The sequence below is a fragment of the Macrotis lagotis genome, chromosome 5, assembly GCF_037893015.1.
Source record: "Macrotis lagotis isolate mMagLag1 chromosome 5, bilby.v1.9.chrom.fasta, whole genome shotgun sequence".
NCBI classification, from domain to species: Eukaryota; Metazoa; Chordata; class Mammalia; order Peramelemorphia; family Peramelidae; genus Macrotis; species Macrotis lagotis.
The window spans coordinates 4,787,678-4,815,137 of NC_133662.1; the positions used below are offsets into that span (position 1 = coordinate 4,787,678).

General features: G+C 40.4%; 1 protein-coding gene across 1 annotated transcript in view; it reads left to right on the forward strand.

Annotated features, from left to right (window-relative positions):
• The window catches only part of GRM4 (glutamate metabotropic receptor 4), a 329,809-nt gene that overhangs the window by 264,522 nt on the left and 37,827 nt on the right, over positions 1–27,460 (forward strand). Inside the window, exons 7-9 of the mRNA XM_074236529.1 lie at positions 19,451–19,651; positions 20,533–20,669; positions 25,596–26,531. Coding sequence (XP_074092630.1) covers positions 19,451–19,651; positions 20,533–20,669; positions 25,596–26,531 — 1,274 coding nt within the window. The remainder of the gene's footprint in view (positions 1–19,450; positions 19,652–20,532; positions 20,670–25,595; positions 26,532–27,460) is intronic.

Below are 27,460 nucleotides of genomic sequence, written 5' to 3' on the forward strand. Positions count from 1 at the left end.
TCTCTTCCAATAGCCAAGGGAGATTTGTGTTTTCGCTGTCTCCTGAAGCATTGATTTCTCCTCCAGCCTGGGTGGGCCCTGCCCCCTTATTAGCCTCTTCCTAGCTTCCCCACTCTGCCATCCACTCTGCCTGGCCTCAATGCTTTCCCCACCATCAATCCACAACAGAGCTGTCCTTCCTATCCAGGCAACAGAGCCTGTTGTTGGGGACTTGGTAGAAGAGAACAGAAGGGCTGCTCTCCCTGAAGAGGTGGGAAGAAAGGGCCATTCTCAGCTAAGGGTGGGGATAACATTGACAGCTTCTTCCTAGAGTTGGCCAGTTTGTTGAGTGTGCCCCCACCTCCAGTGTTGCCACTCTTAGGGAAGGCAGGACAGCTGGACTTTGGCAATGGTAAGGTAGCAGCTACTGCTAATAGTCCTAATAAAGACTTCAGCCCTTCTTCTATCATGAGGTTGACCATAGGCAAGAATTAAAATGAGGGAGTAGGTAAGGAACTTTGTGCTAGTGTATATAGTATAGGCTGGTTCAGTTTACTGCAGTTTTGAAAGGAGGGAAGGGGAGAGAGAGACAGATAAATACATAGAGACAGAGACAATCAGAAAGAGAGAGAAGAGACAGACACACAGAGAGAGACCGACAGACACACACAGAGGAGAGAGATCTCCCTAATAAAGCAAGAGAATTTAGGGAGTCAGGTTGTCTTGGTGGGTTTTGAATTCTCTTTGTAGTGGGTGTCCTTGGGAAAAGTCTTGTGTTCAAACTTCCCAAGGTCTTGGCCATGAGAGAGTACCAAGGACTGGGTGATGATGACCTTAAGTCACAATACTTTCTGAGTCTTTACCTCTTTTCTTGGGTCAGAGGTCACAGAAACCTTGAAGTTAGAGGGCTCTGACACTTCAGGTGAATCAGCCTTGAGCTTTTCATTGACAGTCCATCTAATAGTGAGATATATTGGAAATTCCATAGAGGTGTCTGGTTTCCTTGACTTGCAGGAGCAGTAGCAATGCAGAGGACATGAAAGGAAAATCCATGAATCTTGGAAGGGTAGGATTGATGGTGGAGGTAGGTCTTGGTTGGGAGATCAGACTCTGATCCTTCTAGTAAAAGTTAGGCTCTAGATGTGAATGAGGAGAGCAGGGTTTACTCATACCTCTTTCTGTCTGTCTGTCTGTCTGTCTGTCTTTCTTTCTGTCTTTCTGTCTTTCTTTCTTTCTGTCTTTCTGTCTGTCTTTCTTTCTGTCTTTCTGTCGTCTTTCTTTCTGTCTGTCTGTCTTTCTTTCTGTCTTTCTATCTTTCTTGTCTTGTCTTTCTTGGTTTTTGCAAGGCAGTGGGATTAAGTGACTTGCCCAAGATCACACAGCTAGGTAATTATTAAGAGACTGAGTCTGGATTTGAACTCAGATCCTCCTGACCTCAGGGCTGGTGCTCTATTCTACTATGCTACCTAGCAGTGTGATCTACTCATTACCTTTTCAAAGAACTCCCACATCTCCTCCAGGGGTGACAATTTTCAAAATAAGGAATTCATAAAGGACACTGAACTTAGATGTTGAAATATTTGGATTCTGGCTATTTTGCTTACTTATTGTAAGACTATGGTCAACTGACCAAGCCTCTTATTTCCTCATTTGATAAATGGGGATTACACTACCTTACTCACAGAGTTGATGTGATGATCAAATGAGATATTTTTGTCTTGAGCTTTACAACCACCTATACCATATAAATCTGAACTATTCTCCTTATAATTATTTACATTGATTTGCTCTTTAGGAGCTCAGCTATCATCTTTTCCTTGAGTATCTCGACTCTAGCAGCTAGTACTTTGTCATTTCGCTGTCCTTCACTGATGGCCATCTTGTAGTTTTCTGAAGAAAGCAAAGCCTCCAGGACTGCTAAACAAAAGCTTGAGAATCTTTTTTTTTTTTTGCAAGGCAATGGGGTTAAGTGGCTTGCCCAAGGTCACACAGCTAGGTAGTTATCAAGTGTCTGAGACCGGATTTGAACCCAGGTACTCCTGACTCCAGGGCTGGTGCTTTATCCACTGTGCCACCTAGCTGCCCTTGAGAATCTTTTAAAAATATTTTATTGATACTCCAATTTTTCTCTTCCATAAGCCATCTTTTTTCAGTTATTGCCCTTTCTCCAACCCAAGAAAACTCTCTCTTAGAGCAACACACAGTTAACCAAAACAAGGGTTATATCTAACTATGCTTAGTTCATTCTGCAACTATCAATCACCCACTTCTCTGCCAAAATCAGTCTCCAAAACCTGAGAATTCCCAATCCATCTCAGAGCCAATGCTAGCAGGAGGTCAAAGTGATGTGCTTCCTGGACCCAGGTGATGCTTTGGATTCATCACCAATTAGTTATGCTTTGATATCTTTCTCAATGCTTTCTTTGGAATCCATTCTCAGACCCTTGCCTTGGTATTATGTTGTTGGTTTGTTTCAGTCAGGTCTGACTCTTTATGACCCCATTGGGGTTTTCTTGGCAAAGATACTGGAGTGGTTTGCCATTTCTTTCTCCAGCTCATTTTACAGATGAGGAAACTGAGGTAAACAGTGAGAAATGGCTTGCCCAGAGTCACATGGTTTTAGTAGGTGTCCAAGGCTGGATTTGAACTCAAGAAGAGTCTTCCTGACTCCAGAACTGGCACTCTATCCACTATGCTGCTTAGCTACCCCATGGTATCATGGAGGGGGGGTGGAGTAGAAAGAGCACCAAAGACCCAGAGTTATTGTGGCTCTGGCTGAGTGATTTTACCTGTCTTTAAGTCTTTGTTTCCTCTTCTATAAAATGGAAAGGCAGTGATAGTGATTACAGAAAAGTCAACAAACCCTGGGCTTTCCTACCTCTGACCCTTACCAGCTATGTGACACTGGGCAAGTTATCTAACCTTTCTCAGCCAGGTTCTTCATCCTTAAATTAAATGACTAAACTTAATGACATCTGAGATCCCTTTCAGCTCTGATCCTATGATCATTTAAACTTCCCCCAACTGAAGATTGCTGTGAGGAAAGCCCCTTGCTTTCTGTAAAGCATTCTAGAAATACCTTGATTACTCAGTTAGGCTAGCAGAGAGAAAACCTCCCTTCTCCCTCGTCAGTCCTGTGATGATGCCAGTCCTGTGATGATGCCGCTACTGCTGCTGGCTGCCTCATTAATAATTCACTCTCTCATCAGTATGGAATAAGGGCTGTAATTGGAGCTGAAGAAAGGAGTTATAGTCAGAATTTCACCAGGGTTGAAGTGAGAGATTCAAAAGATTGGAAAAGATGCATGGGAGGGGGAAATTGAAGATGTAGAGGAGAAGAAGGAGCCAGGGATGAGAGAGGATGTGGAGAAGATGAAAGATATGGGATAATCTGTAGTCTGATATGGTGGAAAGAGAACAGGACTTGGAATCAGGAGATGTGGAATGCATTAACTATCCATGTATAAGCTTGTTCATCTCTAGAATCCTCAGTTTCCTTATCTATACAATAGGAATATGGTGTATATAAGGTCACCCTGCTAAGTAGCTGGATCTCCATGATGTAAGGAAAGCCCTTTGAATATATTAAAGCACCAAGGAAATGTGACTTATGATTAGCTGTTGTTATTTAGTCATTTCAGTTGTGCCCAACTCTTTGTGACTCCATGTGGGGTTTTCTTGACAAAGATAATGGAATGGTTTGCCATTTCCTTTTCCAGATCATTTTACAGAAGAGGAAACTGAAGCAAACAAGGTGAAGTGACTTGCCTAGGGTCACACAGTTTCTAAGTATCTGAGACTAGGGTTTTCCTGACTTCAGGCTTTGTGAGCTATTCCCTGTATCACCTGGATGCCCAATTTATGATTGTTATTGATTAATTATCCAAAATTTTCATGGAACCCAATGTGAGTCAGGGAAAAGAAGGGTCAGAACTAATGGGATGACTAGACCATTCGGTCTCTCTGTACCCCACCCCTGCTCTGATACTCACAGTGGGACAACCTTCCTGAATTCTTAACTCAGATACTATCAACTCAGAGACTGCAACTGTTAGAGATTACCTCTGAGAGGGAAGAAGAGAACTGGTATTTATTGAGGAATTTTACAAATATTTCATATCCTCATGACCATGCTATTGGAGCTCTTATTATCCCCCATTTTATAGTAGAGGAATCTGAGGCAGACAGAAGTTAGGTAACTTGAACTCAGATCTTCAGGAGTTCAGACCTAGTTCTCTTATCCACTGCACCACCTAGTAGTGGTTCAGTGAAAGGAAAACTAGGATCAAAGGTCTTGGGTTCAAATCCTGTCTCTGTTCCTTCCTACCCATTTGATCTTCACTCCCCCTTTCTGGACCTCAGTATCCACAACCATAAAGTGAAGATGTTAGAGCAGGTCAGAGGAGTCAAACTCCAATTGGCTAATATTTAACAACATAAATAAAATACAATAAAACATAGATCATGTTAATTTGAGGTTTTCTAAGTCAATATTCTGGTCTGCAGGGATCCATTTTTATTTAAATTTGGTAGCACTGGACTAGACTTTCTTGAAGTCAGCACTCCAAATCTATGCTCCATTGATTCTCCAGTGATCCCCATTCACCATAACACCCAGTTGTTATAAATTGGCTGGTCACAATTGTGCCACCTAAGTGGGTACTGGTCCAGGAAGACCTGGGTTCATATCCTGTCTCAGATACCTATTAGTTTCATGACCCTGAACAAGTCACTAAACTTTTGTTTGCCTATATGAAGAATAAAATAGCATCTACCTTTCAGGGTTGTTGTGAGGATCTACTGAGATATAGCTGTAAAAAGCCCTTAGCATATCCTTGGATATGCTCATTTTCTTCCCTTACTCCCCTCTCTGGCTATTACCTCCTGGAGATCTCCATGAGATGGTCCTTGACTATTGGAAAACTTTTTTGTTTTTGTTTTTTATTTTTCAAATTCAAATTCAAATTTTTCAAATTCAATTTTTATTTTTCAAATTCATATTTATTTTTCAAATAAGAACACAGAAGTCAGAATGCTATCCAGTTTTGTAAAATGTGGAATTCTATTACATTAAAAATTAGTGTGGTTTTCAGAGAGGATGTCCCCTTCTCTGAACCCCCTCTCTCCCCAATTTCCATGTGATATTACTGCTGTCACTGGCTCTTCCTCACTCTTTCTGGTTTCTCTCTAGAGTTGTCTAACTTTACAATTCAATTCATTCGTGGTCCTCTTTTCCCTCACTTCTTCTACCCTCTCCTTTTCCTTTACAAATTGAGTAGCCATAAACTCAGACTGGTACCACAAATAATAGCCCTCAACATACTGGGGAGAGGGTCTCACCCCCCCCCCCCCCGTTCTGGTAGTCTGTTCATGGGATGAGAAGAGAATAGGGTGATAGATCATTACGGAATCCATTACCTTTTAACTCTTCTCTAGCCCTGAACTCCAATTGAGAGGTTGCCTGTACAACCTAGGTGACATGGGGACAAGACCAGGAACTTGGACGTAGAGAAATCTGGCAACTCGTATGGAGTTAGGGTGGTACTTCTCCATTCAGATGGGGTGTACTGAATGGAAAAAGCGGGAAAAAGTGGGAGGGCTTCCCTATTGCTGGGTTTTATCACCCAACAATGACCCCTACCTTCACCCAAAGGTGAACTGTTTGTGTACTGTGTCACTGACTGGATAATGATAGAAATACAGATAGAGACTGAGCCTATAATACTGTTGGTCTATTAAACTCCTTTTAACAGTGCAGGCTGTCATCTTCTCTCTAACTTAGAGGTTAAGTGACTTGCCCAGCCAGTAGTATATTAGAGGAAGGGTTGAACCTCAGTCTTCTTGGCTTTGAGACTGGCTCTCTATCCACCATGTTGTTGTTGTTGGGTTATTGCAGTTGTGTTTGACTCTTCTTGATGCCATTTTAGGGTTTTTCTTGGCAGAAATATTGGAGTGGATTGCCATTTTCTTCTCCAGTCCATTTGATAGATGAGGCAAATAGGGTTAAGTGACTGGTTCAGGGTCACATAGCTAGTAAGTGTCTAAGGTTATCCAACCTTAAACACATGAAAAAGAGTCTTCTTGATTCCAATCTCAGTGCTCTATTCATTAAGCTTCTAGCTGCCTCTCAAATGATGGTGCTGAAAAACAGTAATAATTACAATCTACATTTTTATAATGCACTGTAGTTTATAAGCCACTTTCTTGACTAAAATTCCATGAGGTGTTAGTACATGTATGATCATTCCCACCATGCGTACATACATAAGTACTTAATAAGTGCTTATTGTCTAACATCATTTTATAGATCATGGCCTTCATATCCAAGGTACTCAGGAGCAATATACCCAACCCTTCCAGTGGATTACCTTGACCTGCCTCATAGCTTAGATGGATTGTCCTTTCTGTCCCATTCAGGAGCATGGGGAGAAATTAAGAGGTGAAGAAGAAGATTAATATTCTTGACTAGAGACTAGATGGTGCATAACTGAATAACTGAGTGACCACTCAGTGTATATTAATCTCTAGTTACAACAATCCTTCCTAAGCCTCAGGACTGTCATAAGGAGGAAGTAAAACCCTAGACCCTAGCCACTGGGGAGAATCAGGAAAGGCTTTGTGGAAAAGGTAGAGTTTGAGAGTAATTTTGAAGGAAGGAAGGGATTCTATGAGGTGGACATAAGGAGGTAGCCAGGGGATAGTGAGTGCAAAGGGAAGGTGATGGGATATGAAATATTATGAGAGAAGAACAGCAAGAAGGACAGTTTGGCTAGATCACAGCATTTGGGTTGGGGATTGATGAATAATGAAGCAGAAAAGTCAGGTTGGATCAGAATGGAAATATTTTAGATGTCAAACAGAATAGCATATGTTTTATCTTAGAGGGAAAAGAGAGCCTCTGGAATTTGTTGAGTAGAGGAATGATGTAGTCAGACTTATTCTTTATGAGAATTGCTTTGGGAGTTGAGAGTTGAGTAGAAGTTGAACTGGAGTGGGAAGAGACTTGAGGCAGAGAGACCGTTTTTTAAAAAAGTATTATTTATTTTTAACATTCCTGTTTTAAGATTTTGAGTTCTGAATTCTCTCCCTCTCTCCTACCCCCACTTTGAGAAAGTAAGCAATATGATACTAATTATAAGTGTGAAATAATGTAAAACATTTCCATATTAATTATGTTGCAAAAAAAGCAAGAAAAACAAAGTAAAAATATTATGCTTTACTCTGCAGAGTTCATCAGATCTCTCTATGGAGGTAATAGTTTATCATGGATCTTTTGGAATAGTCTTGGATTAATGTCCCACTAAATAGTAGCTAAGGTTTTCCCAGTTGACCATCCTTATTATATTGCTGTTACTGTGTATCATGTTGTTGTGGTGCTGATCACTTCACTTTGCATCAGTTTGGGTAAATCTTCCCAGGTTTTTTTGAAAGCAATTTGCTCATAATTTCTAATAGCACAATACTATTTCATCACAATCATAGACCACAGCTTGTTCAGCCATTCCCCAAACAAGGGGCATCCCCTAAATTTCCAATTTTTGAGTCAGGGAGACCACTGTAAAAATCTGGTCAAGAAATGAGTAAAGACTGAACTAAAGTGGGGTTAGTAGTGTATATGTGGGAGAGGGGGAATATGTGAGTGGTGAGAAGCCATCAGATTGTGAATAATGTTGTAGAGATAGAAATAGCAAGATTTTCTAACAGACCATATATATAAAGGGTAAGGAACAGTGAGGATGATAAGGAAGGTGGGGAAGAGATTCCTCCCAGCTTTGAGGATCAATGACTAGGAAACTCACTGCTCCCCTCCTCCCCTACCACCTTCCTTTGTCCTTCCTTTGATAAGGTTTTGAATTTTACATTTCTTTCCCCTTCCCTCCCCCCTTCTCCCCTCCACTGAAGGCAGTCCTATAATCTTTACATTGTTTTCATGCATTGTCTTGATCAAAATTGAATGTGTTGAGAGAAAAAATATATCCTTGAAGAAAAATATGATATCAGAGATAGCAAAATTATGTAGACTATAAGACAATTTTTTTTTTAAAATTGAAGGTAATAGTCTTTGGTCTTTGTTTAAACTCCACAGTTCTTTCTCTGGATAAAGATGGTATTCTGCATCACAGATAGTCCTGAATTGTCCCTGATTATTGTACTGATGGAATGAGGAGGTCCATTAAGGTTGATCATCACCCCCATGTTGCTGTTAGGGTGTACAATGTTCTTCTGGTTCTGCTCATCTTGCTCAGCATCAGTTCATGCAAATCCCTCTAGGCTTCCCTGAATTCCTATCCCTCCTGGTTTCTAATAGAACTATAGTGTTACATAATGTACATAGACCACAGTTTGTTCAGCCATTCCCCAATTGATGGACATCTCCTCAATTTCCAGTTCTTTGCCAACAGTTTCCTTTTCTCAGAAAATTGTGTTGACACTTCTTTGGAGTAGGGATTCTCCCAAAATCCTCTTTCTCTGCATTTTGGTTGTCCATTGCAATGCCATTCCTTTCTGAGAGGTTATTTTCCATCTATCTTTGGAACCTCAAGTCTGGTGAGTGTGTGTGTGTGTGTGTGTGTGTGTGTGTGTGTGTGTATCTAATGGTGATCATCCCTAGGGTGGTAGGGGGTTGGAAGAAATTTACATAATAACTTTTAGTATATTTAAAAGAAATAATTTATATATAGTAGATTTGCAGTTTCATGTATAACCATATTTTTATTTTACTATGTAATGGAAATGCTTGTTTTATTTCATAAATTCTTTAAAAAAAGATACTGTGCAGGATTTTGGGGTGGTACAGGTTAAGTTCTAGGAGTAAGAGTCATATAGGAACAAAGATTCATCCAAAGAGGCAATGGGGAAAAGAGCCTTTCCCTGAGAAGGCAGGAGATTCAGGTTTAGAAAACAGTATGCTTCAGTGGAAAGACTCTGTAATCAGATGACCCCCAGGTCAAATCCTGTTTCTGATGCTTACCATCTGTGTCATTTTAGCCAAATCACTTAGCTACTCTGGGCCTAGTTCCTTTATCTGTAAAATGGTCTAGATAATCTCTTCTAAGTCTAAGACTGGAGCTATGATCCTAGTTCCAGAACTGTTATTTAGCCAGGTAATCTGTTATAAGAGCAAGTAAACCAAAACTGCCCAAGGGTGGGCAAATGAATTTGGCCCAGGGGCTGTAGTTTGCTGACCCCTGACCTGTAAGATGGAAAGGTTGGTCTTTAAGCATCCTTCTAGTCCTGGCATCTCCTGTTACATGGATCTGTGTGTTTTGACTGTAAGCTCTGTGAGCATAGTGTGGCATTGTGAAAAGAATACTGCATATGAAAGGAAGAAACTTAGAGCTCCAGAGTTTATTAATTGTGTGGCCACAATCACAATACTCATAACTCTTTGATTCTCAGGGTTTTTTTATCTATAAAATGGAGGCAATAATATTTGTACTGCCTACTTCACAGGGTTATTGTGGGAAAAGTGCTTTGTCAACCTGAAACAACTGTAGAAATAAGAGTTGTTATAATCATTCATTTTTGTATCTCTCTCAAGCCCTACCAGAGTCCTGGCTATAAAAGGATATATACTAAGTACCACAGCTATAACTAGGGCAGGGTGAGAGGATCTTTTCTCCAGGGTATAAAAATTTAAAGGGCACTCAGATTGATTGTCCTTGTATTCCCTCAATAGGTAGGGGAAAAAAAACCATTTCTTGGTTAGCAAGAATAAGCAGTCAAAATGAGAAACCTATAGATGATGACTTTCTCCTCTGTCTGTCCCTTCCCCTCCTCAACTCCAGTTGAATTTCTTTCTGACCCGTCCTTCCCAGTTACCTTTCAGCGAAAGCCTCCTCAGAAGCAGCCTAGAAAGTCTCCTCTTCTTCCAATGGGGAAGAATACCAGTGTCTCTCTATGCCCAGACCTTGTGACTTATGGATCTCCTATTCCCCTTTCATTTTGTCTTTAAAAAAAGTGATTTGAGAGGGCCTTTCCTGCTGCTTGTCCTGGGATGCTGGGTCATTAGAGTGCTAATTACTGTTCTGTTTGGAGCTCAGGAAATGTTTGTTGAATGAAGGGGATAAACATTTATAAAGCACCTACTATGTGCCAGAGTGGTGTTAAGCATTTTGAAAATATTAGTTCATCTTCACAACTCTGCGAGGTGGGTACCATTTTCATTCCTATTTTACAGTTGAGGAAATGGAGGCAAACTAAGGTTAAGTGACTTGCCCAGGGTCACACAACTTACTAGTGTCTGAGGTTGGATTTGAACTCAAATCTTTTTTTAAAAAGTGTTCCCCCCCCAACTTTATGAAAAGACATTTTTTAGCATTCATTATTATAAAATTTTGAGTTCCAAATTTTTCTCTATCCTCTCCCCCTCTTCTTAAAATGGTAAGCAATTTGATTTAGGTTATATATGTGCAATCATTTAAAACATGTTTCCATATTGGTCACAGTTGTAAAAGAAGAAATAGAGTAAAAGGTAAAAGTAATGAAAAAAATAAGAAAGTGAAAATTATATGTTTCAGTCTGCATTCAGAGTCTATAAATTCGTTCTCTGAATATGTATAGCATTTTCCATCCTGAGCTGTCTTGGATCACTGTATTATTGAGAAAAGTTAAGTCATTCATAGTTGATCAGATGTTGTTATTACTATGTACAATGTTTTCCTAGTTCTTCTCATTTCACTTTGTATCATTATATAAATCTTTCCAGATTTTTCTGAAATCTATATTGCACAATAGTATGCTATTGCATTCATATACCACAATTTTAAACTCAGGTCTTCTTATTCCAAACTCAGCATTCTATACATTGCACTACCTAGCCACCTTTAATGAATGAATGTTCTTCCCCTCCCTCCTCTAGACCAGGGATTCTTGATTTGGGGAACTTGAGGTCCACAGGTCCTCAAAGGTTCAAGTAATAGACATAAGATGATTCTTGCATATCTTAGCACTAACATCTAACTGAAATTTAGCATTTCCTTCAATTATGAATGTAGGCAACAACATTTTTCTGAGAAGGCATATATAGGTTTCACCAGACTGCCAAAGGGGTTTGTAAAGGTAAAAGAACCCCTTGTGTGTAAAGCAGAAAAGAGCGATTACTAGACAGGGTCTAAAGTAGGGTTCTTAATGGTTTTCTGCCATGGACCCCTTTGACAGTCTGATGAAACCTATGGATCCTTTCCCAGAATGTTTCTAAATGCATATAATAAATACATGGAATTACAAATGAAATTAAAGCTGCATTGGGATATGGCTATCAGAATAGTTAAAAAAAAAACAAGTTTATGGACTCTAGGTACCATTCTCTAGCCCCATTCCATCATTTTTCAGAGGAGGAAGTAGAGGCTAGGAAGAAGATCATGACTTTTTATAATGGTCACGTTATATAATAGCAGCATTGACATTTGAACTCAGGCCTTCTGATTTTAAGACCTGTACATGTTCCACTGGGTTTCTAGCAGTCCTCTAGTCTTTGTGTTTTCTGTCCCCAAGACCAGATCAGATTCAAAGTAGGCTGTGCTTGCCCAGATGCCTCTGGCAGGTTGCCTACAATATTCAAACTGAGATAAGACATTGCTGGGGGATTCTAAAATATCTCCTTCTCTGAAGATTTGGCAGACTGAAGGGAATTCCCAAGCCTTGTTTTCTGGGCTGGGCTATACACTTTCAGTCTAACTTAAATGGAGCAAGTTGAATGTGGGTTAGATATAATATCAATTCTAAAGGTTTCAAAGCCTTTTCTTCACTACTCTTCTCTGAGATAGGCAAACTTGATTATACCCATTTTGTAGAAGAAACAGGTTTAGAAATGAAATGACTTGTCTTGGGTCATATACCTAATATGAAACAGAGCAGGGATTAAACCGAGGTCCCCAGGGGCCCAAGCTTAGTGCTTTTTCCATTCTTTTTATAAGTATAGTAGTGAACAGTGAATATTATTGAAATTCACTGAGTATGTCTCCTTCCCTGAGGTTCTTTGGGAGAAATAGTTATATTTTATACCTACCCCTAGAAGACACAGGTCAATCATTGATGAAAAATTGTCAGAGCTGGCAGGAACCTTAATGACCACCTAGTTCAGTCACCTAATTTTACAGAGAAGGAAACTGAGGGCATGGAATGGAAAGTGATTTTTCCAAGGAGACTTTTATATAATTGCATTGTTACTCAAGTCATTTTTTTTAAATTAAACCCTGTTTGCTGAGTGCCTTATTAGAAGTACCATTTCCTACCCTTGAATCATTCAATTCAATTCAACAACAGGAGACCTTCAAGTCAAGAAGACCTTGGTTCAAAAACTGTAGTAAGAGGTTTCACCTCTTTGGGCCCAATCTGCAGAGTAAAAAGTTTGGGCTCTCATTTTATGATTAATTCAAAGGGGCAGCTAGGTGGCACAGTGGACAGAGCACCAGCCCTGGAGTTAGGAGGGCCTGAGTTCAAATTTGGCCTCAGACATTTAATAATTACCTAGCTTGTGTGACTTTGGGCAAGTCACTTAACCCCATTGCCTTGCAGAAATCTCTGCTGTTATTTCAATAAACATTTTTAAAGTTTTATACAATTTATTAAGTGCATATGGTCCTAAGCACTTGAGATACAAAGAACAAAAATGAAGATAGACCCTGATCTCAGGAAGCTTTAATTTGTGTTTTATGGTTCTCTGTGGCAATCTCTGGGCAGATGGTGCAGTGGATAGAGCACCAAGTCTATAGTCAGGAAGACCTGAGTTCAAATCTAGTTTTAGACATGTAGTAACTGTGTGACCCTGGGCAAGTCACTTAACCTTGTTTGCCTCTGTTTCCTCATCTGTCAAATGAACTGGAGAAGGAAAGGTTAACCACTTCAGGACTTCTGACAAGAAAACCCCTAAATGGAGTGACAGAGAATTGGACACTTCTGAAATGACTGAACAACAAAAACAAATGTACAATTGAGTAATTTCCTTAGATGGAGCATAGTTGGTCTTCAAGTGCCAGTTTTTCCAAAAATCTTTCCTTGGTTCCTTCTGTTGAAAGGAGTCTTTTTCTTTTCTCATAATCTTCTCATAATTCTTTCCCTGCTTGTTTCTCTTTCTTGGATATTTATGTACATGTCTTCATTTTTCAAAAGTGTATATTTCTTCAGAGTATGGCAAGCACCATCTCTTTATATTCATAGTGCTCAGTATGGTATGGGGTATATTCTAAATGGGTAAGAGAATAACATATATTGGAGTAGCTAGGTGGCACAGTGGCTTCCTAAGTTCAAATCTGGTCTCAGACATTTACTATGTGACCCTGGACAAGTCACTTAACTCTGTCTGCCCAGTTTTCTCATATGTAAAATGAACTGCCCAAGGAAATAGAAAATCACTCCAGTATCTTTGTCAAGAAAACCCCAAATGGGGTCACAAAGGCATGACTGAAAATGACTGGACAACAAAGCTCATATCTTTGACTAATGGCAGGAAGACTGATGGATCTTTCAGGTCACTAAAACTCCCCAGGTGTTTTTTACATTTCACTTCTTTGATTTGTGCCTGTGGAAGCACCTGGAGACCAATCTCACCTTTTTTTTTTTTTTCTATTATCTATCACCATTGGCCTTTTCTTTTAGTAGCCTCTTCTTAGGACCCATAGAGAATCTAGGCTTTTTCTGTGATCGACCTCCAAACCCTCACAGGGGAGGAGAGCCCAAGGCACTCTGAACCTCAACTTGTGATTTATTTGTGTCCTTGAGACCCAGAGCCTGTGCCCCGGCAGCCTAGCTATAGAGCCTGCCACAGGAGCCTTGCCTCCACCTTAATTACCAGTGTGCTACATTAATTGGTGTCAGCACTTGATAATAATAATTATTTTTTTTGGTGGGGGAGGGAAGGAAGATGTCAGTCTCAGATTCTTTTTAATATGGAGATGAATAATTTGCAAACCAGTGTTATAGCAGTGGCTTCTAGTTTTGATGCATTAATTCAACAAACATTTATAATATATCCTTTATATATGTACAAGACTCTTTTTAGGTTCTATAAAAGCCACTTAATGTATAAGTAAATAAGATTTGATCCTTGCTCTATACATACACACATATAAGTATAAAATAAATTAAAAAAATAAATATATTGAGAAAATAGAATGCTATGAAGGCAAAATGGGAAAAAAAACATTGGATTTAAAGATTAAAATAGAACAACTTGTTATGGGAAAAGATTTTTCTCCAATTTATCAAATAAATACAATTTGAGACATTTCAGTCGTATCTGATTCTTTGTGACCCCTAATGATAATTATTTGTTGACATGATTTAGTATTAAAGTTCACCATAGGAGTAGGTGGTGCTCTGTGAATTCCAGGAATGCTGTTCTTCTACAAGAACAGGAAACATAAGATGATGGAGCTGGAGACCAGCTTGGAGTCTGGAGGAGGAGGTTGGAACCAGGGCCAATTCTAGTAAAATTTTCTAATTTGAATAGGTAGGAATTCCAGGTTTCTGAATTAGAATCACAGAATCTTTAAGCCAGAAGTGACCTCAGATTTTCTCCTGGGTTAACTTTTGCTTAACCGAGGCAGCTCTTTTGTCACAGTGAACATGTCCAACCTCCTCTAGAAGATCTCCAAGAAGTCTTATTAGTTCTATGACCCTAGGTAAATCGTTTAACATTTCTCAGCTTCAGTTTCTACTCCAGGAGACTCATTGTCTCTTTCTCAAGGCAGTTTGTTCACTTTTAGACAAATTGATCCTAGGAAGTTTTTCCATATGTGGAGCAAAAAATTGTCTTTTTCAGCTACCTCTGGTTTCTATGTTAAGGAAAACTCTTTCATATGGCAGTTGTTCACTGGGAACTTGGTGAATGCCAAGACACTCTAAGATGACATTAACCTTACAGAGCAGGGCTGTCCAACCTTATTCTTAAAAGTCTTTATTGAAACAATAGACATTATATTTTGATTTGCCATTTTAGTGAGAGCTCTACAGTAACTCAGCTTTGTTTACTAAAGCATTTAGTAAACCCACAGTTGGGCTGCATTTTGGACAGCCCTGTTTTAGAGGATGCTGAGGATCGATCATACCCCAAGCCCCCATTACAAAATATTTATTAGTTAACAAACTTTTTTTAAACATTTATTTAGTGCTGAGCACTAAGACTCTGAGGATATAAAGATAAAAATGAACGGATCCTTGCCCTCAGGGAGCTTGCATTTTTTTTTCAGTTTTTTTTTGCAAGGCAAATGGGGTTAAGTGGCTTGCCCAAGGCCATACAGCTAGGTAATTATTAAATGTCTGAGACCGGATTTGAACCCAGGTACTCCTGACTCCAGGGCCGGTGCTTTATCCACTGTGCCACCCAGCCACCCCTGGGGAGCTTGCATTCTATCAAGAAAAAAACAACTATCAACCCTCTTCTTCCCCAAATCTTTGTTTTCCAAGAATCCTTTATTAAGTGATTATTGCATTCCAGAATGTGCTTAGTACTAGGGATAAAATATAAAGAAAAAGAAAAGTCAGACTTGATGCTAAAGGAGCTTATGTTCTACTGGGGGTAAGTCAGGTGTTCAATTGGGGCAGTCAGGTGGTTCAGTGATTCAGTGGAACTCATCTTCTTGGGTTCAAATCTGGCCTCAGACCTTACCAAATGTGTGGCTCTGGGCAAATCACTTCACCTTATTTACCTCAGTTTCCTCATTTGAAAATGAACTGCAGAAGGAAATTTTTACAAACCATTCTAGTATCTTTGCCAAAAAAAACCCAAATGAGGTCATAAAGAATCAGACAGAACTGAACAAGACTGAACAACAAAGGTCATGTTGTTGACTAAAAGTGGGAAGACTAATGGAGCTTTCAAGTCCCTAAACTCCCCAGGTGTTTTTCATATTTCACTTTTTTGATTTAGTGCCTGTGGAAGCGCCTGTAGTCTCACTTCTTTTTTCTGATATCTCTCACCATTGGTCTTTTCTTTTAGTAGTCTCTTCCTAGAACCCCTAGAGAATCTAGGTTTCTTCTGTGATCAACCTTCAAACCCTCACAGAGGAGGAGACTCTGGCACTCTGAATCTCAGCATGGGACCTCATCTTTGTCCTTGAGACCCAGAGCCTGCGCCCTGACAGTCTAGCTATAGAGCCTGCCACAGGGGCCTTGCCTCCACCTTAATTACCAGTGTGCTACATTAATCGGTGTCTTTTGCTAAATGATTAACATATTTCCGAACCCATTAAGAGGGGTTATGACAGAGAGAGGCAGGCAGCTGTCTCCAGTAATTACTGTGTACGCCCAGTCAGTCCCTCTGCCAGGCCTGGCAGGGGAGGAGCATATAACTGTAGTGAAGGGGAGCACAGCTATGGTGAAAAGGGTAGGGACAGAAGGATTTTGGGGGCAGGAGGATGGAAAAAATATTTGAGTAAAGAGACCCTATTTCCTACCTTCTTCTGGGCATGTAGAATAGAGAGAGACCTTTAGGATTAAACAGGATATTAGGACTGTCTGGTCTGATCCTGTCATTTGACAGATGAGCAAATTGAGACACAGAGGGTAAACATGACTTGAATAGTTGCAAAGCTGAGACTTGAACCCAGATCTTCTGACTTCCTGTCCAGGATTCTTTTTTAAGCTTATTTATTTTTAACCCCCCCCCCCCAAGTTACATGCAAAAAAAAAAAGTTTCAACGTTTACTTCCAAAATACTGAGTTTGAAATTCAATCTCTTCCTCCCACCCCTCTCCCCCTCATTGAGCAATCAAGTTACTTGGTGTAGGTTAAAAATGTGTAGCCATGAAGAACATTACTACAATAGTCATGTTGTAAAAGTAAACATGCCCCCCCCCCAAAAAGAGAAATCTCAAAAAAAATAAAGTGAAAAAAAAAGTCTGCTTCAATTTGTATTCAGACACCATCAGCTCTGTCTTTGGGATGGATAGAATTCTTTATCATAAATCCTTCAGAGTTCTCTTGGGTCACAGAATTGCTGAGAAAAGGTAGCTCACTTGCAAGTGATCATTCTACAGTATTGCTGTTACTTTGTATAAGGTTACATTTCCCATTGCATCTACTCTTGTAAGTTTTTATTGAGAGTATCCTGTTCATCATTTTCCATAGTAGAACAGTATTTCATCTCAATCACATACCCCATTTGTTTAGCCATTCCCCAACTGCTGAGCATCCCCTTAATCTCCAATTCTCTGCCACCAGATGAGAGCTGCTATAAATATCCCCATAAATATAGTCTTTTCTTCTTGTATTCCATCTCTTCTGGAAAAAAGACTCCATCATGGCACTTCTGGGTCAAAGGGACAGTATGGTTTTATAGTTCTCTGCAGCCCAGTACTTCTTCCAAAGTACTTTTTGAAAGTACAGTGTCTGACCCAAGTAGGCACTAGATAAATGCTTATTAATTGATAGATATCTCTGATTGTATTCAATTAATCAATAAACCTACTGATTTACTGTGAACCAGGCTTTGTAACTTGCCACTGGGGTTACAAAGACAAAATTTAAATAATCCCCTCCCTTACAACATTTTATGGAATGGTGAGAGACAATATATCCACAAATGTAGGGGTGTTGTCAGATTAGACAAAGGAGTGAAATATAAAAGGGAAATGTTTCCAGATGTGTAATAGAAACATTCCAAGGCTTGAATAGATTAACTTCTTATGAAAAGGCCACCAAAGATAATGAATTTGCTATTGGGTCTAGATTGTCCTTCATATTTTTGTCCCTAGATAAGACCCCCAAAAGGACATTGAAGCACTGCTGTTAAGAGATATCTAGTGCCTCGACCACATATATTTCCTCTATGTTTGTTTAACCATTATTGTGCTTAAAATTCAAGTTCTCACTTTTCTCTAAGACTCTGTGTGTCTTTGTGGGAGAGGGTGGCTCAGGTTTCTTTGGGGAAATGTTTTATTTCTTTCTGTTCCATTATATTAAATGTCTAATGTAACCACTTAGTTGAATCTATTGGTTAATTGTTAATGGGAAACACACAGGTGGGAGCTCATGAGCTGCAGTACTAAGAGTAGCGACTCTCAGGATTACCCTTAGAACTTGAGGTAGTAGCCTTCTCTTTAGGGTCTCAACCCCATCTTGTGAATTCAAGACCAGGTTGAGTGAATGATCCTGGAAGAATTACTGGACAAAATATATTCAAAAGTAACAATAATAGGAAACATTTATATAGTACTTTGAGGTTTGCACAGTGCTTTATAACTATTTTCTTATTTGATCTCACAGCAATCTCATAAGATAAATGCTCTTGTTATCCTCATTTTACAGTTGTGGAAACTGAATGAGTGAAAAAGCATTTATTGAGTTTTTATCATATGCCAAATATTCTGATTACAGCTGGGGATACAAGAATACCTAAGCAAAAACAGTTCCTGCCTTCAAAGATCTTACATTCTAGTTAAGGGAGATAATATATACAAAAAGGAAGTGGTAGCTGATATGGCATATTTTGGTCCAGAAAATTATTGGAATGGTGAACATGAACCAGTATAATAGATTGACATGTCTTTACCAGAAGCAGAGCCTGAGTTGAGAAATCGTGGTTTCCAACTGAAAAAGGGAGTAAGGAGAGTTGAGAGCACATTTTTGAAGACAAGATGACTGGAAAAAAAGGTGGTCATAGATCTAGGGAATAGGATTAAATGTGACTGGAGTCTGAATAAAACTGTAGGCTACATAAGGCACATACTCATCAGGACAGTCAAGTTGGAAACTGAGGCTGAGAATATTTAATGTCTTACCCAGGGTCATACATCCAGTAAGACTCTAAGGTAGGATTAAAACTCAGGCTTTCCTGATGTCCAGCCTGCTAACCACTATACTATCTTGCCTTCTCTAAATAAAAATAAAGTAATTTTCCTAGTAACTCAAGTGGGGGAAGAAAGGGAGATAATGTTTGAGCTGAGCATCGAAGGAAGCAAGGGATTCTCTGAAGTAGAGGTAAGGAAAATGTGAGATATACAAGGTATACAAGAAGGAATAGTGGGGTATGCAGTTTGCAAAGGACTTGAAATGATGAGTTTTCATGGGGTACAATCTTTCCTGAATGGGAGTTAGTAGGGCTTTCCCCCTGTACATCATCCTGCAATGGCTCGTCTGAATAAGAATCAATCCTCCAAACTATGCCACTAGTTCATTGTTTGAAGTGTGATCTTGGGCAACTGGTTTCATTTTTCCCAAGAGTCAGAAGGTTGGAAGCCGGTATTCAGGGGACCAGCTCTGTTCCTTGCTCCTTTCGATAGACCCAGTGGGAGGTGGAGGAGGACCCTCAACTGGGAGCCAGGGATCTGGAGTTCTTATCTCCATAGAAAATTTCCAGATGACCAAGCCATTTCTTTCTCTCTCTGCCTTAGTTTCCTTTTTTTTTTTTTTTTAAAGAGCAAGTCGGACTAGAATCTGTTCTAATCTTCTAAGTACAGGGTCATGGGGGGCGGTAGGGGGATGAGAACTGGGGACTCCCAGGAGTCTCAACTAAAATCCTGTGTTTCAGATCGAGAACGCATTGGGCAGGACTCCTCCTATGAGCAGGAAGGCAAGGTGCAGTTTGTGATTGATGCAGTCTATGCCATGGGCCATGCTCTGCACGCCATGCATCATGACCTGTGTCCTGGTAGGGTGGGGCTTTGCCCCCGCATGGACCCCGTGGATGGCGTGGAGCTGCTGAAGTACATTCGCAACGTCAATTTCTCAGGTGGGGCTGACCCATCTGGGCCAGGTTTGGGGTTGGATGAGGGGTGGAGACACCTGGCAGGAGGTGGGACCACAGGTGAAAAGGGTAGCCAAGGCAGCTCCTAGGATGCTGAGACCTACCTGCTGAGTGAAGCTGAGACCTACCTGCTGAGTGAAGCTGAGAACGGGAACGCTGCACATCTATCTCTCTCCAGCCCCTTCTTCCTTGAGCTCCTCTTTCCCTCCCCTCCTTCTCTTTCACACACAATTGAATGTCAGGAGGTGTCAAAGCCAATCACTCCAGGTGCCCATCAAATGCAATAAACTGTGAGACAAGATTGGAGCAGCTTAGAGACAGCCATTCAACTCTTTCTTCTAGACCAGGTGCATGCTGGGTTGAACTGGGCTCGGAGGGGGGGCGGGAAGAGGAATCCTCAATGAAGAACTCTTTCCCAATGTTCCCTGTTTCCTGGAACCTCCTGATGAAGGTCCCAATAATATGTTGGGCCCTAGAGTTTAGAGAGGCTTCCAGATTGGGCCTTTCTAGTGGAAAGTACGAGGGTCTGTTTCTTGAGAAGTACTGGAGGGCAGTGCTTCAATAATAGATTTGTTCTATTGTTCATATCCCACCTTTGGGAATTAACTCCTTGTGACCAAATCGCTTCTCCAAGTCTCAATTTCCTCCATCTGTAGAATGAGGTCTGAACTGATGACCTCTAAGGTTTCTTTTCAAGTTTAGATTTATGACTCTAAGGCCCTCAGAATTCAAGAAGCAGTATACCAATAGAATCCTCATCCCTTCTAGCCCAGAATCTAAATATGGACCCATGCAATACTCCTTCCCCCAGTCTTAACCTATATGTCATTGTCCCAGACTCCAACTATACCCTTCCACTTCCCCAGGTATTGCTGGGACCCCAGTCACTTTCAATGAGAATGGAGATGCCCCTGGTCGCTATGACATCTATCAATATCAAATCCGGAATGCAACCCCTGAATATAGAGTCATCGGCTCTTGGACAGATCATCTGCACCTCAAAGTAAGAGATATGGGATGGCTCTGGCGGGTGATAAGGAGGGAGTCAGATACTCTAGGACGGTCATGGAGGAATAACAGGATGGTCTATTGGACAGGCATCCCTATATCATCTAGTTAAAGGAGAAAAGTGAAGGCTTACTTAGCTGAATTCCAGACTCTTTCTCATGATGTTTTTACTCCTAGATCTGCTGGGGAAGCTGTGTTTTGTCTCCAGCTCTGCCATTGACTTGTATAACCATGGGCAAGTCACTTCCCATTTCTAGGCCTCAGTTTCCTTTTATGTAAAATTCATTTCAGTCATGTGACTCTTTGCAATTCCATCTGAAGTTTTCTTGACTTTCAAGCATACTGAAATAATCGTTTGCCTTTTTCTTTTCCAGCTCATTTTACAGATGAAGAAACTGAGGCAAACAGGGTGAAGTGACTTACCCAGGGTCACATAGTGATAAAGTGTCTGAGGTTAGATTTTTAACTTAGGAAGATGAGTCTTCCTGATTCCAGGCCTGGTATCCTATTCCCTTTGCCACCTAGCTAAAATCTCTTCTACCTCTAAAGACCCATGATGTGCTAGAGAAATATCTTCCTTGTCTTAGCTGTTACCAATCCCTTCCTCTACTCTGAGAGTGTCAAAATCCTCTGTCCCTCCTCCTTCTCAGCCTCCCTACTCCTCTTCCTGTCAGAAGAGAAAGAAGAGCTCTCTTTCACTCAGTCTAATGGAAACATGATTTGGAGTGAAAAACAAATAAACAAATCCAACAACTTAAAGCTTAACAGACAAGTGAGCAAATAAGTAACTGATGACAATAATAATAATAATAATAATAATTCTCTCCAAAAGTCTTACTGCAGATTTAAGCTTAAATCTGCTGTAAGACTTTAAGGGATACTCAATATAATTTTACAAAGTCTTTTTACATACATGATCTCATTTAATCCTTACACAGGTCTAGAAGGTCTGTGTTTTGATGAGCCATTTCAAAAGGAGTTATTAATTTCTTTAACCTGCTCTGTCTACCCTAGGAAAGGGTGTTATCAGTCCCATTAAACCAATTTCCTTCCTCTCTTCCCCATCCTGTTCTGATTGAGAGTGGGATGAGTGGGAACCTGTCACTTTTCTTTGACCCTTTTTGATCAGTGGTTATGTTCAAGTGTTGATTATTAAAGGTGGCTGGGTTCTGGAAGAAATGAAAGAATTGAAAGTGGAGAAATCAACTTAGGTCCTGTGCCCACCACTCCCCTTACCTCATCAGGCTTCAACAGTCTCAAGGGTGTTCCCTTATTTGGCCCAGCTCTGTTGCGACCATCCCAACCCTGGGCACCTGCTTTGTTTTGTCTAATCTGTAAGGCCAGCTCTTGGCAAAATTATGAAGACAGCAAACTTTTTTTTTCTTAAGAATTCCACTTTAATAATTCTGCCTGATCTTCCCTGCCTCTTCAACCTATCAGTCATCTTCTTCATCTGGGGAAAAAAATCAAATAAGCTAATTTAGGCAGACATGGAATGTGAGTAATGTAATGAACCTGGAAAGATGAGCTAGCATCCCAAATAAACAACTTGGATTTTATTTTAGAACCAATAGGGAGATACTGACATTTCTTGAGCAGGGGAATGATGCTGTCAGACCTGTTCTATAGTAATATAAATTTTGGCAGTTGTATGGAGAATGAATAGAAGAGAGGAGAGTCTGGGTGAAGGAACATCAGTTAGGAGGATGTTGCAGGATTTCAACCAAGAGATGATACGATAACAAGATGATAAGAAATGGTAACTTGGTAGAGTGGTGAATAGAGAGAAGAGGATGATTGGGAGAGGTGCTGAGGGGGAATCAACAGGACTTGTCACCTGGTTTATAAGAGGAGTTAGTGATAATTAAGAGGCATAGAGATGACTTCTATGAATCTGTGTGCCTGGAAGGATGATGCTGCCTTTGACAGAAATTAAGAAGGGTGGGTTTTGTTAGGAAAATAATGAGTTTTGAACACAGTGAATTTGAGGTCACTATGGGACATTCAGATTGGACTGAACTTAGAGTCAGGAAGATCTGTTTAAATCTGGCCTCATAACTAACTGGGTGATTCTAGGCAGGTCACTTAACCTACATTTGCCTCAAGTTTCATCAACCAGGTAATGGAGATAATAATAATAATAATAGTACTTTTGATCTAAGGTCATTTGGAGATTAAAATGAGATAGTATTTGTAAAGTGCTTTGTAAACCTTAAAGAACAAAAAAATACTAGTTATTTATAGTTATTATTATCCAGGTGGAGATGTAATGTACAGAGGAAAACAAATTAGCTTTAGAGTCAGTACTTGATTGTGACCTTGGGCAAGTCACCTTCTAAATCTATGATGTTATAATCTCTCTCTCTCTCTCTCTACTCTCTAGTAGAGCCTTCTTTTCCCAGGAAAGAGTCTGATAAACTCATTCACACTGAAGTTTAAATGACTGGCAACTGCTCAGTGTGTTGTTTCTCCCATTCCAGGAAGATTTTGTATTTTAAAGGAGGATGAAGTCTAAAGCCACATAAATGAAGTTCTGATGGTCAATTGAAGTTTAGTTTACGATTTCAGGTATCAAGTAACTTGGGGACTTTTCAGTGTTTATAACCAGTCATCCCTTTTCCAGGGTTGTGACAGGAAGAGGATCAGGGATAGGGTCAACCAACAGGGCTGATGGCAACATAGAGAGATAAAGAAAAGATGGAATAATTGGTGACAGGACCCAGGATTCATAGCTGGAATTCCTGGGTTCTATTCTCTATTTTCCTTATGACTCATTAAAAAGTCCAGACAGATCATTTCAACTGTCTGGGTTTCCTTTTCTCTGACAAATGGAAGCTAGGAAGCAAAATTCAAGATAGGATCTGCCAGGTATTTTGAATTCTCTGGGAAAAGGAACTTCTCTTTCTAAGTCTCTGATGACCTGGATCTCATGTCAAGATAAACCATTCTTAAAAGAAATGAAGTTTGGTTAGACCTGGAGAGAATAGGTATTTATCAGTTCTATATTAGTAAGCTGGGCAGGGCCAGTGTATGACATCTCTCTAGAGGCATGGGAAAGCCCCTCCCCACTATTTGTTGGCATTATTCAACTGTCCTCTTCTTGTTTCCTTGATCTGTTCTTAGATACTTCAGGAAGTTTCCCATATTTTTTCTTCCTAGAGAGGGAAAAATAGTTCAAAACTCAACTGGGAACCAGGAAACTTGGTTTCTAGTTCCAACTTTCTCAGTGACTATTTCATATTGTTGGGTTTTAGTTGCTTCATCTATAAGAATAATAATAATGTAAAAATGAGATAATTATGACTTCCTGGCCTGAAGACTAGAGGTGGGATGAGATGCCCCGTTAGATGTCTATGATTCCAGGACCACTGTTACTACAAATATTACTGTAACATTCTCTATCCTTTTAAATAGATGAATTTTCAAGCTCTGCCCCAAAGAAGCTATATTCTAGTCACATTAGTTAGTTATCATTACATGATGACAGTGGTGTCTTGATGTGTAACTCCATGACATTTCCAGGTGTGGATAACTGAGAGAGAGAGAGTAGGGATATAGTGCAAGATCTAATTATTCATGTTTTCTCCCTAAAAATCCATCAGAATTTTGAAAATATATACATAGAACGGCTGACAATTTTTGATAACTATTTGTGAGAAACACATGGTTTAGAACCTAATTCTTTGACCTTAGAGCTCAAAGCTTCTAAGTTCCATATTATAATATTGTTATGATAATAACCATAATAATATTATTTATAAAGAGCCTATTATGTGTTCACTGTGCTCAGGGCTTTACAAATATCATCTCATTTGATTCTCATAACAATCCTGGGAAGTAAATAAGTATTACCATTTCCATTTTACAGATGAGAAAATGGAAGTAAACAAAAGTTAAGTGACTTACCCAGGGTCACACAACTAATAACTGTCTGAGGTTGGATTTGAATCCAGGTCTTCCTGACTCCAGGTCTAGTGCTAACTCTTAAAGAGAACAGGAATCATATAGTTTGTAAGGGTAAGGATGAATGCAAATACAGCTTTAGATTCCAAAAATCTTTGAGTTCTGTTGGTTTAGAAAAAAATTTCTTTAAAATTTTTAGATTACACTTAGAAGTTCATTGATGGTGGGAACTCCTGATGACGAAACATCCTTTGTCAATAATTGGTACTTGCTTCACAATTTATAGTCTGAGAGAAAAGCCTGGGACACTGAGAAGTTAAATGACTTGTTTAGGGTCATAGATAGTATATAATTCAGACAGGAGTTAAATGCAGGTCTTCCAAAATGCAGGTCTTCCTGGCTGGTTCTCTATTCTCTGGCCCAAGCTAATGCAAACACCTAAGTACAAATCAGATGCCTTCCTAACTAAACTTCAATTGTTGCTTATTTTGCTTCACATAATTCAGTGATCTTCCTTATTTTATGCTTAAATAGGGTGACAGCACAAAGTAGTAGAACAGGAGCAGGGAACATCCAGCTCTTGGGCTGTGCAAGGCCCTTGAAATCATTTGGTCTGGCACTGCCAAGACAAATACATGTGAGACTCAAAATTCAATAAATCTAGGAACTTTTGGGGCTGAATTAATTAAATCTGTACCCAAATGCAACAGGTTAATTTTTAAATTGATAATTTTGTATGGCCCATGAATGATATTATAAATATCCAAATGACCTTTGGCAGAAGGGGTCTACTCTTCAGTAGAAGGAACACTGATCTAGGACTTAGACCTGGGTTCCGGTCCTAACTTTGCCACTTTTTAATTTTAATAAGCCTTGATAAGTCTTTTCCCTTCTCTGGATTTTAGTTTTTCTATCTTTAAGAATTATGGAGTGGGAGTGGATGAGTTCTCAGATTCCTTTGGGTTCTAAGATTCTATGTTCTAAGATTCTGTGGTTCTCTGATCCCTGTTGTTGTCAGATGGAGCGCATTCATTGGCCAGGCGGGGGGCAGCAGCTCCCCAGCTCTATCTGCAGCCTCCCCTGCCAACCAGGTGAACGGAAGAAGACAGTGAAGGGCATCCCCTGCTGTTGGCATTGTGAGCCCTGTACAGGCTACCAGTATCAGCAAGACCGCTACACCTGTAAGACTTGTCCCTATAACATGCGCCCCACGGAGAACCGCACGGGATGCCAGCCCATCCCCATCATCAAGCTGGAGTGGGGCTCCCCCTGGGCTGTGCTTCCTCTCTTCTTGGCTGTGGTGGGCATTGCAGCCACGCTCTTTGTGGTGGTGACCTTTGTGCGCTACAACGACACGCCCATTGTCAAGGCATCAGGTCGTGAGCTGAGCTATGTGCTGTTGGCTGGCATCTTTCTTTGCTATGCTACTACCTTCCTCATGATTGCCGAGCCAGACCTGGGCACCTGCTCACTACGCCGGGTCTTCCTGGGCCTGGGTATGAGTATTAGCTATGCAGCACTGCTCACCAAGACCAATCGCATCTACCGTATCTTCGAACAGGGCAAACGGTCAGTGAGTGCTCCTCGATTCATCAGCCCTGCCTCACAGCTGGCCATCACCTTTAGCCTCATATCTCTACAGCTGCTGGGCATCTGTGTCTGGTTCGTGGTGGACCCTTCCCATTCGGTGGTTGACTTCCAGGACCAGCGGACGCTGGACCCTCGATTTGCCCGGGGGGTCCTCAAGTGTGACATCTCAGACCTGTCGCTCATCTGCCTACTGGGTTATAGTATGCTGCTCATGGTCACCTGCACTGTCTATGCCATCAAGACTCGTGGTGTGCCTGAAACCTTCAATGAAGCCAAGCCCATCGGCTTTACCATGTACACTACATGCATCGTCTGGCTTGCCTTTATCCCCATCTTCTTTGGGACCTCGCAGTCAGCTGATAAGGTGAGCCAGGTGGTTGTGGTCCTCAGGGCGGAGCTGGGGGAGCTGGAGACCCTTATGTAGGGTGGGCATAGGCAACTGAGGGGACTTGAAAGAAGAGGACAGATCTCCTTTAGTTTCAAGGAGCCATCTTTTAGCTTCTTCATCCTGCTCTTTCTCCTAACTTAACTTTCCTATTCACTACAAGTTTCCCTTATTCTTCATTCTGTCTTCCTTTTTTTTTAAAAATCTCTTTTATTCTTAGCTTGTATCTATTTGCCTCTCATTCTTTTTCCCTTCTTTTTTAGCCTCAGTTTCAACTTCCTATTTTTTCTTTCTCTCCTACTCCCCTTTTCATTTATTCACCTCTTCAGTTATCCTATGCTTTCTTCTTTCCTTTCATTTCTTCCCCTTTGTCTGTCTGTCTGTCTGTCTGTCTGTCTCTCTCTCTCTCTCTCTCTCTCTCTCTCTCTCTCCCCCCTTCTTCTTTTCTTCCTTAGGTGCCTTCCTTTGTCCATCTCTCTTCCTCTCCCTCCATGTCTTCTTATTTTCTCACTTATCTATTTCCTTCCCTCCTTCCTGTCCTCCTCCTTCTCTCCCCTTTCTTCCTGCCTGCTTCTTTGTTTCTTTGTTTCTCCCTCCCTTCCTTCCTTCCTTCCTTCCTTCCTTCCTTCCTTCCTTCCTTCTTTTCCTACCTCTATTTCCATCCATCTTTTTCCTTTAATAGAAAAGATAACTTGAACTAATTTTTAGTAACACTCCTATTGGAATATAGTTTTCTCCTCTCTGTATTTCCTAGGGGAATCCATTGAAACTGGGACCAGAGATAAATCCTGACCTATCTTCCCCTCCCTGACTCTCTCCTTGCCTTTTGCCATGTTGGGAGAACCAGAGACTTCTGTGGAGCTTAACAACTCTGTTAGGTGCCCAGAGCTCACTGACCTGCAGTGAAA